This window comes from Malania oleifera, chromosome 5, assembly GCF_029873635.1.
Source record: "Malania oleifera isolate guangnan ecotype guangnan chromosome 5, ASM2987363v1, whole genome shotgun sequence".
Lineage (NCBI taxonomy): Eukaryota > Viridiplantae > Streptophyta > Magnoliopsida > Santalales > Ximeniaceae > Malania > Malania oleifera.
In genome coordinates this window covers 28,976,098-28,988,384 of record NC_080421.1, presented here as the reverse complement: position 1 = coordinate 28,988,384, position 12,287 = coordinate 28,976,098, and the positions used below count along the sequence as shown (strand labels likewise).

At 33.8% G+C, this 12,287-nt stretch overlaps 1 protein-coding gene across 4 annotated transcripts in view; it reads left to right on the top strand.

The window, feature by feature from the left end:
- Positions 1-11,185, top strand: part of LOC131155668 (5'-3' exoribonuclease 3-like) — a 32,764-nt gene extending 21,579 nt beyond the window's left edge. For 2 of the 4 annotated variants that reach the window (XM_058108945.1, XM_058108946.1), the window contains 21 exons: positions 1,115-1,191; positions 1,262-1,453; positions 2,010-2,129; positions 2,250-2,312; positions 2,480-2,590; positions 2,736-2,900; positions 3,009-3,086; positions 3,162-3,335; positions 3,428-3,469; positions 5,361-5,456; positions 5,693-5,788; positions 7,456-7,526; positions 7,627-7,755; positions 7,848-7,924; positions 7,991-8,031; positions 8,124-8,198; positions 8,295-8,446; positions 8,547-8,651; positions 8,727-8,802; positions 10,087-10,151; positions 10,248-11,185. In XM_058108945.1, the coding sequence (XP_057964928.1) occupies positions 1,115-1,191; positions 1,262-1,453; positions 2,010-2,129; positions 2,250-2,312; positions 2,480-2,590; positions 2,736-2,900; positions 3,009-3,086; positions 3,162-3,335; positions 3,428-3,469; positions 5,361-5,456; positions 5,693-5,788; positions 7,456-7,526; positions 7,627-7,755; positions 7,848-7,924; positions 7,991-8,031; positions 8,124-8,198; positions 8,295-8,446; positions 8,547-8,651; positions 8,727-8,802; positions 10,087-10,151; positions 10,248-10,854 (2,612 nt within the window). In that variant the 3' untranslated portion in view covers positions 10,855-11,185. Of the gene's footprint in view, positions 1-1,114; positions 1,192-1,261; positions 1,454-2,009; positions 2,130-2,249; positions 2,313-2,479; positions 2,591-2,735; positions 2,901-3,008; positions 3,087-3,161; positions 3,336-3,427; positions 3,470-5,360; positions 5,457-5,692; positions 5,789-7,455; positions 7,527-7,626; positions 7,756-7,847; positions 7,925-7,990; positions 8,032-8,123; positions 8,199-8,294; positions 8,447-8,546; positions 8,652-8,726; positions 8,803-10,086; positions 10,152-10,247 lie in introns of those variants that run through there. The other 2 variants (XM_058108947.1, XM_058108948.1) reach the window with 2 other exon arrangements.
- Positions 11,186-12,287: the final 1,102 nt, after the last annotated feature.

Here is a 12,287-nt window from a genome sequence, read left to right as displayed (position 1 = left end):
TTCCACAGATATACATTCTGACAGATTGTGACCACCGCAGGAAGTTGGCCTCATTCAATCATATGTTGGTAATTTGGACAGAGTAAGGTTCAGAATGGGTAGGTCTGGTTTCAGGTTTGGTTTCGGGTTTAGCTTTGCTTGAAGTTCCAGCCATGGCTACAGCAACCGAAGGGATTAGGGTAGAGTTGAACAAGGAAGAAAACCCTATAGAGATTAGGGTCAGATTGGAGCTACCAAGGGAAACTAGGATTTGCACAAGGCCAAGAGCCGGACCTAGCTCTGATACCATCTAGAATGAGATAGCTTCTTGTGGAAATAATTCTCATTAATCGTAACATAGGTACAGGTCTGTATAAATAGATGTACAGCAGAAGAATAGAAGGAAAGAACCAAAGATGCTAACTTCTAAGGAAACTAAATATTCTAGGATATTCACACATTTACAGCTGAGATTCTCTTAAAAAAAATAGGAAAGTTGACTAAACATATTTGATACTTTCCAACACCTACACCATAATACCAAGTTGCTTGTCAGGTTTTTGTCCAAAGACAGCAGGTTATTTGTCCAAATCTGTTGCTCATGCTACTTATGAACTTGTTTGGTTGAAAACATGCTGGAAGAACTAGGTTTTCCACATTCTTGGCCTACGGAGTTGATGTGTGATAACCTAGTTGCTATTGCCTCCAAGCCAGTCTTCCATGAGCGCACAGAACACCTAGAAGTTGATTGTCACTTTGATCGAGAGAAACTTGTCCAAAAGCTCTTTATAACTATTTGTGTGAAGTCTGATTTGCAGCTAATTGGTTTATTCACTAAAGTCTTGTGGGGGTGCTCTTTTTAAATTCACTTGTAACAAGCTATGAGCATATCATATCTATGCTCCGGCTTGTGGGGGATTGTTAATGGTTATTTTGGTCATTTAGCATCATTAGTCTTATATTAGTTAGTGTGAGTTAGTAAGCGTATTTTGGTCATTGGTATGTACTTCAAAAATTTTATAAATAGAGGGAGAGACTATCATTTTGATGGGGTCTTCTGATGGGGTCTTCCATTTTACTCAATAATTTAACAGTATCATTGTCTAATTGCTCCTGCCCTAATTTTTTCATGCAGATGGAGTCTTTCCTAGATCTAAGATGAATAAACTGAGATCAAGTCGTCATCTGTCTGCCAAGTCTGCTGAAGCTGTCGTGAGTTTCTTTGTTTGTAATAAATATATTCTTTTAACTATGTCATTATTCTTGTTATCTTCTTTTCTAGGATTGTGAAGAGCTGAGGTTAAGAAGAGAATTCAGAGCAGAAGGGAAAACAGTTCTTCCAATGCTGGAATGCGGTCTGTCAGATTGTAACCATATAACACCAGGGACAAAATTTATGCATGAACTGTTGAAAGCCCTACAAGGCTACATCCATGTTAGACTGAACAAAGATCCTGGTTGGAAGAATATCAAGGTTTGATGCATAATGACATTATATTATTTCACTAAATATTTATGTTACTTTCAGTTTGTCAAATGAAGTAGTGTAGGAATGGAATAATTATTACATAAAGGTATAAAATTTACTAAAAGGTTGCGCAATTCTAAGGTAAATGATCATAAAAAGTTTGTATTATTCCAACCAACATGGAACATATGTATATAGGAGTTGACATTCCCATTGTGAGATTTGCAAATAATCATTCCTTATCTAGTCCGTGTTGGTTCCAATGACACCAACTTTAGCACGGTCAAACTGGCACCACCTTTTCTTATAAACTGTTACATCTCTATACAATGTCTATTTCATTCCCACCTGATTCCATTCTAAGCAACACCAGATTTTCATAGTAACTACTAATATTAAGCATTGGGTTAAATCTGCACCTTGAATATTTGTGTTTTGATCTAATCATTCCCCAAATCGGATCCACCATTTATCAATTAATTCATATCCACAATTTATCAATTACTTCTTTCTTATTCAACCACAAGTACTAATACTTTCTTTCTGATATTTGTTTTGAAAGGTCATTCTATCAGATGCAAATGTTCCTGGTGTGGGCGACCATAAAATAATGTCTTTCATATGCCAGCAGCGTAATCGTGATGGTTATGACCCAAACACCAACCACTGTATATATGGCCATGTATGAATTTTGTGCTGCTTCATAATTTCAGATAGAGAATGTTTATATACGGCAACCAGTAACCACTTTAGAGATGTCGCGTCTTTTTTCCTTCAAAATTCTAAGTTTTTTGGACTACAGGATGCAGATTTGATCATGCTTGCATTGGCAACACATGAAGCCCATATATCTATACTGAGATTGGTAAGATTAATGTTGAAGTCATCTAGTGTGTTATGTTGTTACCAATTTTGCTTCCTGAAATATGCTCTCCTTCTAAGCATTGTAGGAGTATGCTCCTATTTCTGGGATCTTACATACTTATTCTCCTCTTATTTATTTTTTTTCTTTATTTATTTTTACATGAGCAGAAGAGAAATAGCACAATACCCGGTGAATCTGTACCTATTGAGTCAAAAGGGGAGGTTTCCAATGTTCAAGCAACAGATGGAAGTGATTCTACAGCACAAAATAATTTTCAGGCACTTTTCTTGACTTTGGTTTGTTCAACACACTCCCCCCACTCCCCCACCCCAACAAAAAAAAAACCCAATGTTAGCAACATTCTGCAATCTGTACTAATTATTTTCTTCTCTTAGATTTTCTCTTATATTTTCATTTTTGCAGTTCCTGAACATCTGGACCGTACGGGAATATCTAGAACTTGACTTGTCCATTCCATATCTGCCAATAAGGATGGATTTTGAGAGAATTGTAGATGATTTCGTCTTTATTTGTTTCTTTGTTGGAAATGACTTTTTGCCCAACATGCCTACGTTGGAAATTCACGAGGTTTTTCAGTGAGCCTATGCTTTGTGAGCTTCATAAGATAGCATGCAGGTTGGAGGGGGAAGAAAGGGACTAGGAAAATTGGTTCATATTCATGCTGTGCTTTTACAGGGTGCAATGGATTTACTCACGCATGTGTACAAGTCTGAGTTCAAGAATATGGGAGGCTACCTTGTTGATACTGCTAAAGTATATGTTCTTTTCTTTAGTACTTCTACATTTTGAAATATTTTAATGGAGATACTAAAGTCCTGTTCTATACAGATTATGGAAATGGATGCTGCTTATGTAAACTTAGAGAGGGTTGAAAAGTTCATCTGCAGTGTGGGTAAGTATGAAGAGCGTATATTCAAGAAAAGATCAGAATCACGAGCTCGCAAGATCAAAGAACTGAGTACAATGACAAATGCCGTCAGCGTCAAGGATTCTGATATTGTGGTAATATCCAAGCGTACTATACCAGTAGTCTGCACATATGGGCTTCTTTACATTGCATTTGGTAAACTAATGCTGAATATCTATATTTCCAGAAAGAAGACTTGGATTGTCGAGGGTCTACTAAGAAATCTGCTGTATGTATTTTTTTCCCCTTTTGTTGCCACAATTAATTATTAGCTAGCTTAGGATCATTTGGAACCACTTATGAAAAAGTACTTTTATGAAAGAAGTACTTATTTGGAAAAGTACTAATAATAATTGTGGAATTGGAAAAATGCTAAAAGTCATTAGTTCTGTTTGATGTTGTATAAAGAAGTGTTGATTTCAAGTACTATTTGGAAATCACTTTTATTATTATAAGTACTGAGTGAATATATATATATATATATATATATATATATATATATATATTATCATGTGAATTATGTTTTTATATAATTAATATGTTATAATACATAACAAATAACTTATAATTTTATATCACATTAACATTTTTAATTAATTTTGTTTATATTTTAAATTAATAATTTCTAATTAATATTTATTTAACATTTAAATATTTTAAATTAATAAATTAATTAATATTTATGTTAATTGACATTTTTTAATATTGTCTAGTAAACAAAGTAATTGACATTTTAATTTTACTAACATTTTAAAATATTTTTTAATTATTAAATTATGTTAAAATTTAAATTGTAACTTAAATTTCTAAATTTGTTATAATTAACACTTAATATTAATGTTAATTAACATTTTAATTAATATTTTCAAAATTATATAATTAGAATTTTTTATTAACACTTTTAATAATAATTTTAAATATTGTCTAATTAAAAAATAAAAATTTTATTTAAAAATTTCTGATGTAATTAACATCTGTATTATTTGTTAATTAACCAATTAATTAATATTTATGTTAATTAACCTTTTAATTGAATTTTTAAATATTTATATTGAAAATAATTAAAATTTTTCATTAACATTTAATTAAAATTTTAAATATTTTCTAATTAACAAATTAATTAGATTTTCTAATTAATATCTTTAATTAACATTTTAAATATTTTCTATTTAAAAATAATTAATATTTATGTTAATTTAACATTTTTAGTTGACATTTTTAATTTTTTCTATTAAGTAAAGCAATATATGAATATTGTTTATAGTAGCTACTTATAATAAGCCAAAAGCAATTAGGTTCTCGAAAAGTACTTATTTTTGCTCTAAAAAAAAAGTAGTTATGAAAAAGTACTTTTTGCAGTAAGCACTTATCCAGGAGCAAACCAAACAAAATCTTTTTTACACTAGTTCTTATTTGCAAGAAGTGCCTATTTTTTAAGTACTTTCAAACAGGAGCTTAGTTGTTCAATGTTGTCACCCCAACTTGATGGGGGATTGCTCGTGTTACACTTATATCCATCATTGCATGCCAACTTGCCTCAAACTATTATTATCTTATGTTTGGTTTGTAGAATGGAATAGAACGGGAATGGAACCTCTATTTTAGGGATATCATATTTTACAAAAATGAAGGTGGTGTCATTTTAAGGCAAGGGAATGTGCAAAATGGTATTATTCCTACAAACATGGAATGAACAGGGAAAGACTATTCCCTATCTTGACTTAGAATGTATATTCCTATGTTATTCCATGCTGGTGGGATTTGCACTCCCTTTTGCATGATCATTTGCCTTGGTGTGACATTTTTTTGTTTTCATAAACTAGCATATCTCTATGCAAAGGCATTCAATTCCTATCCTCCATTCACGAACCAGACATATCATGATAGTTATGCTTAACCACTTTGGCAATGAATCACTCACATCTGGTAGAACTGTCCTTGCAGGAAAAGCTGCATATGCCTTAAAAAAAAAGTGATGTATGAGGCCAAAAATGCAGCAACCAAGAGTACTGAAATTATCTAATTTCTTTGATTGAGCCATTCACTTTGATTCCACTATCAATTTTTATGATTTTTTTTTTTTGGGTTAGTGTGAGTTAATATCTTCCCTGGGATTGCAGGTTTTCAAAAATACAGTGGAATTGGAAGAAAAAATGCATGATTTTATTCTAAAGAGGTCAGACCTGTTTAGAAGTTCAGATATAGAGACAGATAAGGTTTGTTTTTTGTGTGGGTTGGTTTATTTTGTGCGCTTGTGGGTGGGTGTGTGTGGATGTATGTGTGTGTCTTTTCCTTTTTAAAATCTCTATTACTTTTCCTGGTGTTGTGTAGGTGGTACATGCACCTCTATCATTTTTCCTTTTAGACTAAATTATTTCCCGTCATGAAATCAACAGAATGAAAGGTTTTATTTATCCCAATGTTTATGAGATTCTAAATTCCTTTATTATAGGTAAAATTGGGAACAGTTGGATGGAAGGAGAGATATTACATGGAGAAACTCTCTGCTGAAGGTCCTGGGGAAATTGAAAGCACAAGGAAGGAAGTAGTATGTTTAGTCGCATGCTGACTTTGCAGTTGCTTTGATTGTGGTTTTTTCTATTGTCTAATTTCTGTGTTCAGTTGAATATATTTTTGAATATATTTCTACGCATGCTATCCAATAGTTAAAAAAAAATCTATAAGAACTGCCCCAAAAGTGCATGAATTTATCTTCGAAGGCAAAATAGTAACTGTGAATTAAGTATGTTCATTTGCCTAATTTTATAGATAGAAAACTTTATATTATTGCCTTATGTATGACTAGTTCACTACATGGTGTCATATTTTCTGAAGGAATGGAGTGTTTTATGGTTCATACCTTATCATTTTTGTCCACATTATTGGAAAGACATTAGACTCAAAAATTTATCCAGGAATGCTATCCAATGCATTTTGTGATATCTGTAAGTTGTAACTATAGTGTTTTCTAGGTCTCTTTTGCACATTGTTGATTATAGTTATGTGGCCACATGTTTGACTCTTTGTATTTCTAGTTTATTTTGAATATTTTTAACCCTGTATTAAAGATTCCCTTAAAATAGTATGCATGCCCTTTTGGATTGCCAAATGTGATTTGAAAGACCATAAAATTCATGAGGTAAGAAACAATTTTGAAGTGCAAAAAAGCAAATATCTTTAGAACCCTGTTTGTATTCTTTTTGTGCTGTTTGTGCTCTGTAACTGTAAATGAGCTCTCACAAGAGGCTAAGTGGAAAGAAAGGGATGAAATTAGATAAAAATTATTTTAATGGCCTTTGACAAGTGGATGTGAAGGGAAACACATCAAACAAAAATGGGGAACAGGTACCAATCACATGCTTGACTCATTGTATTTTTACTGTACTTTGCATTATTTTTTAATCTATATCAAAGATTTGTTGTAGAGAGGCATGCCTCTCCTCAACTTTGATTCCCTACTTTCAAGAAGTATGATATGAAATACTATAATATGCATTGGCTTAATATTATTGATCCACAACCTAAGCTTTTAGGTGAAGTGAACATCAGAATCATGTTAGCCTGAGGTCTTGGGTTAAATTCTTGTTTGCTGCAGTTATCTTCTATTTGTTTTATTAATAGTTATCCTAAGTTGGATGTCCTCATCTCCACTCCCCCCTCCCTTCCAATGGGTGTATTTGGTTGTTTGTTTGCCCCCCCACGTGTAGTCAGAGTGCATATGTGGGGGGGAGTGTTGAGACTTGATATACATTATCCTAACAGCTTAAGTTATAGGCTAATTGGTGCCTTAACAATAAATTTTATGAGGCAAAACTCTTTAGGAGGACAAAAGAGTATATAGTCCAGTTGCGTTCTCATGATGTGCCATTGTGCACCTAATAGATGAGTTCATGCAAGAAGCTAAGCGTAAAATAGGAAATAAAGCATTTTTATGAAATATTCTGTAATGGGTTCTGACAAGAGGCAAAAGGAAGCACGATTCCAAACAAATAGATGTTGAAACTATATTTTTTATACTGTTAAGAAATCATCTGTTGAACAGTTTGATATCTCTCATTTGTTTTATGTGTTAAACTAAATTTCCAATAATCTAAGCTGTTAAAAAACTAAGGTGTACATGGGAACTCTTCATTTGTTCTTGGAGTGGGTTGTTTTGGTTCTATTGCTTGATCTTTAGACTCTGATGTTTTTGAATATCTTTGGCCTACAACACAGATTCAGAAGTATATAGAAGGCCTATGCTGGGTTCTGCAATATTACTTTTCAGGGGTGCCATCCTGGACTTGGTAACTTCTGTCTGCTTGAATGAAGCTAGACCTAGTTGTTTATATAATATTTTACTGTGCCTTCTACTCATAGAATTTTGAAATTGAAAATTTGCATCAGGTTCTATCCATATCACTATGCACCATTTGCTTCTGATTTGAAGGGACTTGCTCAGGTTCGTATCAATTTTCTGATGGGTTCTCCACTTAAACCATTTGATCAACTCATGGCAGTGCTTCACCCACATAGGTAAAAATTATGGGTAGAGTTCTGGTGTTGTTATTATTGTACATTTTTACTTTATTCATTAAAATGACATTGAAGAAATTTCTTTGGCATAGTTTTTGTTTTCTTCCAAAAGCTTACAGGCATCTGATGACTAGCAAGGAGTCCAACATAATTGATTTTTACCCCTCTGGTAAGTCTTACTTCATAAGCTGTAACAACATTTATTGACTGATCACTAAATTAGTTCTCTCTCCAGATTTTGAAATCGACACTGAGGGCAAACGTTTCATGTCACAGGTTTGCTTCTTGTTATTTGAATTAACTCTGCATTGACATTTGTTAATTTGGAGAATTTACCTGTATTACATGGTAAACTGGTTTTTCTGTAGGGTATTACCAAGATTCCTTTTGTTCAGTTAGAACGCCTTCTTCAAGAAACTAAGAAACTAGAAAGGGAACTAGAGGTACAACACTTTTTTATTTAGTTATAAGGGTTAAAGATATCTGAACTTTTATTGAAATGAGCTAGAGCATTATTATATTTTTCATCATAATTGTAGAATGATGAAATCGAGAGAAATGTTGAAACCCTTGCAAAAATTTACGTGAGGAAAAGTCATGACATTGGATCCCAAATTTTGTCTCTCAATTACAATCATGTATCAATGCAAGAACATAAACCAATCAGAAATCCCATTGATGTAGTTGCCAGGTATGTTATGATGGTGCTTTATAAAGAAGAAAGATTTACAATAATTCTTTTGCAGATGTCCCCAATTAAACTTCTTTATAAAATTCATTTTTTTTTACAGTGGTGGAATAAATGGTTTTATATGTTGTTGTGATGAGAATTTGGGTCCAACTAACTCCCTCTGCCCTGTGAAGGAACTGGAAGGTGTTGCAGAAGATGATGTCATGTAAGTCTGTGCAACATGTCCCCTAGATGCTATTGTCATTATATTCTGAACATTACATTTTTTAACCTGATGCAGATGTGCTCTGTATGAATTACCGGAGAGCCATTCACATATACCTTGTCTGCTTGAAAATGCCAAGTTACCAGAGAAGGTATTTTTTTGTTTCCAGTGCTTGTTTTTGGTTTCCTGCTTGTTTGGTAGAAGATTGGCAAATTATCACCACTTTAGGAAGTTCTACCCTGTACTAGGGATTCAACCCAAAATTATTCCTTTTCTGGAGGGAGGTACTAGTTCAGTAATGGAGTCATAGGTATGTGACAAATTTTATACATAATGATTTTCCATGGCTGGTGATGAGACATACTTGGAGTAGGACAAATGTTGGAAACTTCTGCGGTGAATGCTTGTCATAATTTATGCAATTCCCGTCATCTAGCAATCCAAGTTGAACCAAGCAAACTTATTACTCAACTCGATTTCTTTTTCAATTAACTTTGGCGTCCATGAGAGAATCAGTGCATCGTTAATGCAGTGCAGAAGATGAGAACCACCACAGAATTTCATTACAAAACCTCATAGTATGGTTTTGTTACTTTTTCAGTAGGTCTAAATCTCTCTCTCTCTCTCTCTCTCTCTCTCTCACACACACACACACACACACTATAGACAGCGTAAAATCTAAAACCATCATGGTTTCAACTTGAGGAAAAAAAATGTCTTAATATTGAAACCAGGCCATACTTTTTTAAGTAGCATTCATTCTTAAGTTTGCCATGGAATATGTACAAATAGCTCTCCTAAGGTGCAGAAAACAATGTATGTGATGATAAAGGAAGAAAAAAACTTGCTTGCTTAAAATTTTTTTTATATTCATAGTACCCCTATAAAAAGGGAAAAATATTTCAAGAAACAATGTTTAAATCTCAAGAAACAAGATTCTTAAAGAAAAATAATTATGATAGACTACTAACCTCTCAACCTTTTTCCAGCCTCTTACGTTGGCTATGTGAATCATGATTTGTCATTCTATGTTATTCATGGAAAAAAAAAATTGTTAAATTCAATATACACACACACTTACCATTTGAATGTGGTACGGAGAGTGGTGGTTATTGACTCAATGTGGTGCTACCAGAAAGAAAGTCTCAAAATTTTCATTTGGTTGGGACAGAGTAAACCATGTAAAGGCTGAAATGGGCTTTATATGAACTTTTACTCCTATTTATGTGAGCCTCATCATCTTCAAAGCTTTTAATCTTAAAATTTTTATGGTTGGCCCCCTTCCACAGCCAATCTTCTCTATGTAAGGTCAATTCATTTGACAATGGATAATTTAATTTTTCTGTGAAGTTTCATCCTTTTCCTTTTTAGTTTGTCTAGTATGTCTTTAAAAGTACTTGGTCTAGCTGCTTTGACAACTTAATAATGGCTGCAGACAATTACTAGAGCAGATATTGTAAAGAAACAGCTTTGGCATGAATACAATGGTGGGCGGCCAGTGTAAGACCTTTTGAATGTCTACTACTTTCTCTTTTGTGCTGCAATATCCATTTAAATTTGAGGGTCCTCTGCCATAACAAGGAAAATATTTAGCAGATCCAAGATTTGGGAGACTCGTAGAAATGAAGAAAACAGACACAAAGTAGCTTCACAAGGTTGGTCATCTACAAGAGATGAAGGGGGCAGAGCAGGATCTAGTATGGGTGCAAGCAGAGGCGATAAAATATACTCTGGTCATGGTTCTGAGTCTCCAGCTGCGGGAAATTGGAGGGAGTCTAGCTCCTCTCTGTGTAGTTCATTCACAGTTCAAGGAGAATCAAAAGAGACTGATATTGGTCATCGGAACGAGTATTTGAGCACTTCAAATTCTGAGTCAAATGTCAGCAATTACAGAGCAGATAGTGTAAATAATAGAAGAGTGGCTTCTCCTGGTACACCATCAGCAAATCATGGTTGGACTGCCTTGGGAATTGTTAATGGTGATGGAAGAGGAAATGGGCCTGAGACAAAAAGGAACACTGTTGGAAGATCTCGGCAGGGAAGTGGTAGTTTCTGGCCATCAAGTAATGGGTCCAAGTGTGACATAAATTCTAACTGGCGAGCCAGTTCATCAGAGAGGCCTGATACAGCCAAGGCTCGCGATCATGGTAAAGGGTTCTCTGAGCATGTTGATTCAGTTGGTGAAAAAGGAAGTCGTTGGTAATTAAGAGGTTTGTATCTCTGTTTCTTCAGTGGCCCAACTGTTGGATAGATGTTCATGAGCTCTCATTGTGAAACGGTGTTTGTCCTTCAGCTTTACCCTGTAGTATTTTCCACGTGCTTCCTGTCTCCCTCCTACTGCTTTATTGTGCATTTAGTGCTTGTGTATTTGGGCGTGTTTTGTTTGTGTGAGTTGCTGTTAGCCACCAAGTCTGTAAATGCCTTTGGCTATGTGTAGTCTTTGTAACTCTGCCCCCTCTTTAAGTCTGTTAACTGCCTTGGGCTGTAAGTGTTTTACTTATTTTTTGGTTACCCTGCCCCCTCTTCTCCTTCTAGAGCCTCTCTCTCTCTCTCTCTCTCTCTCTCTCTCTCTCTCTCTCTCTCTCTCTCTCTCTATGTGAATGCTCCTTGACGTGGAAAGCATAATGGTAGAATGTTTCACATACAACATTAAGAAGGGCAAACCTGCTTGAAGAAATAGGGTTAGGAATGCGACCCACGCAGCCTCAGGAGGAAGAACAAGAATTGGGTATGATGTGCCTACGAAAAGAAGGACAAGTAATCTAAGAGAGATTAATAGAGAAGATGAGAGAGAGGGTAGGATGAGATTAATAGAGAGGAGGGAAAATTATTGCTACAAATTAAAGATACATAGATTGAATAAAATTAAGATGTTGATAATTTGAATTTGGAATGGGCTTTTGAAGTCTCCTCATTATTGTTTATAAAGGATGAAAATTATAAAGTTTGAATCCTAACTATATTAATTCAATATTTGGGAGTATGAAATTTAGATCTTAGATTTGGATTTTGTAGATTGAATAAAATGTATTATAAAATTATAGTGTTTTTTTTCTTAAAAAAAATGTCTATATATATATATATATAGACACACACAAATGAATTTAACCTAATGATGCAAAGCTAAAAAAGTGTATTGAGAAAATGATGCAAAACAATAATGAGAATTATTGCCAAGCAAAAAATTTAAACTGTATGCCACTTTTCACACCTTATTTTTTAGAATGTTCAAGCGATCAAAAAAAAAAAAAAAAATGCAATAAACTTCCTATATATATATGCACATACACAAATGAATTTAACCGAATGATGCAAAACTATAAAAATGTATTGAGAAAATGATGCAAAACAATAATGAGAATTATTGCCAAGCGAAAAATTTAAACCGTTCACACCCTATTTTCTAGAATGCTCAAGTTACCAAAAATAAAAAATAAAAAAAAATGCATAAACTTCCAAAGATTAGACATAAACCCCTAAAACACGCATACTTTACAAACAAAAACATTGACTCATTTATGCAGGTTGGGGGACAATATGCTCAAGTAAGGTTTTTGTTTTTTAATCTTCTTTAATTGTAGCCCTTGATGATCAGCCAAATGATTTCACAAAAAAAAAAAAATTGCAAACATACAT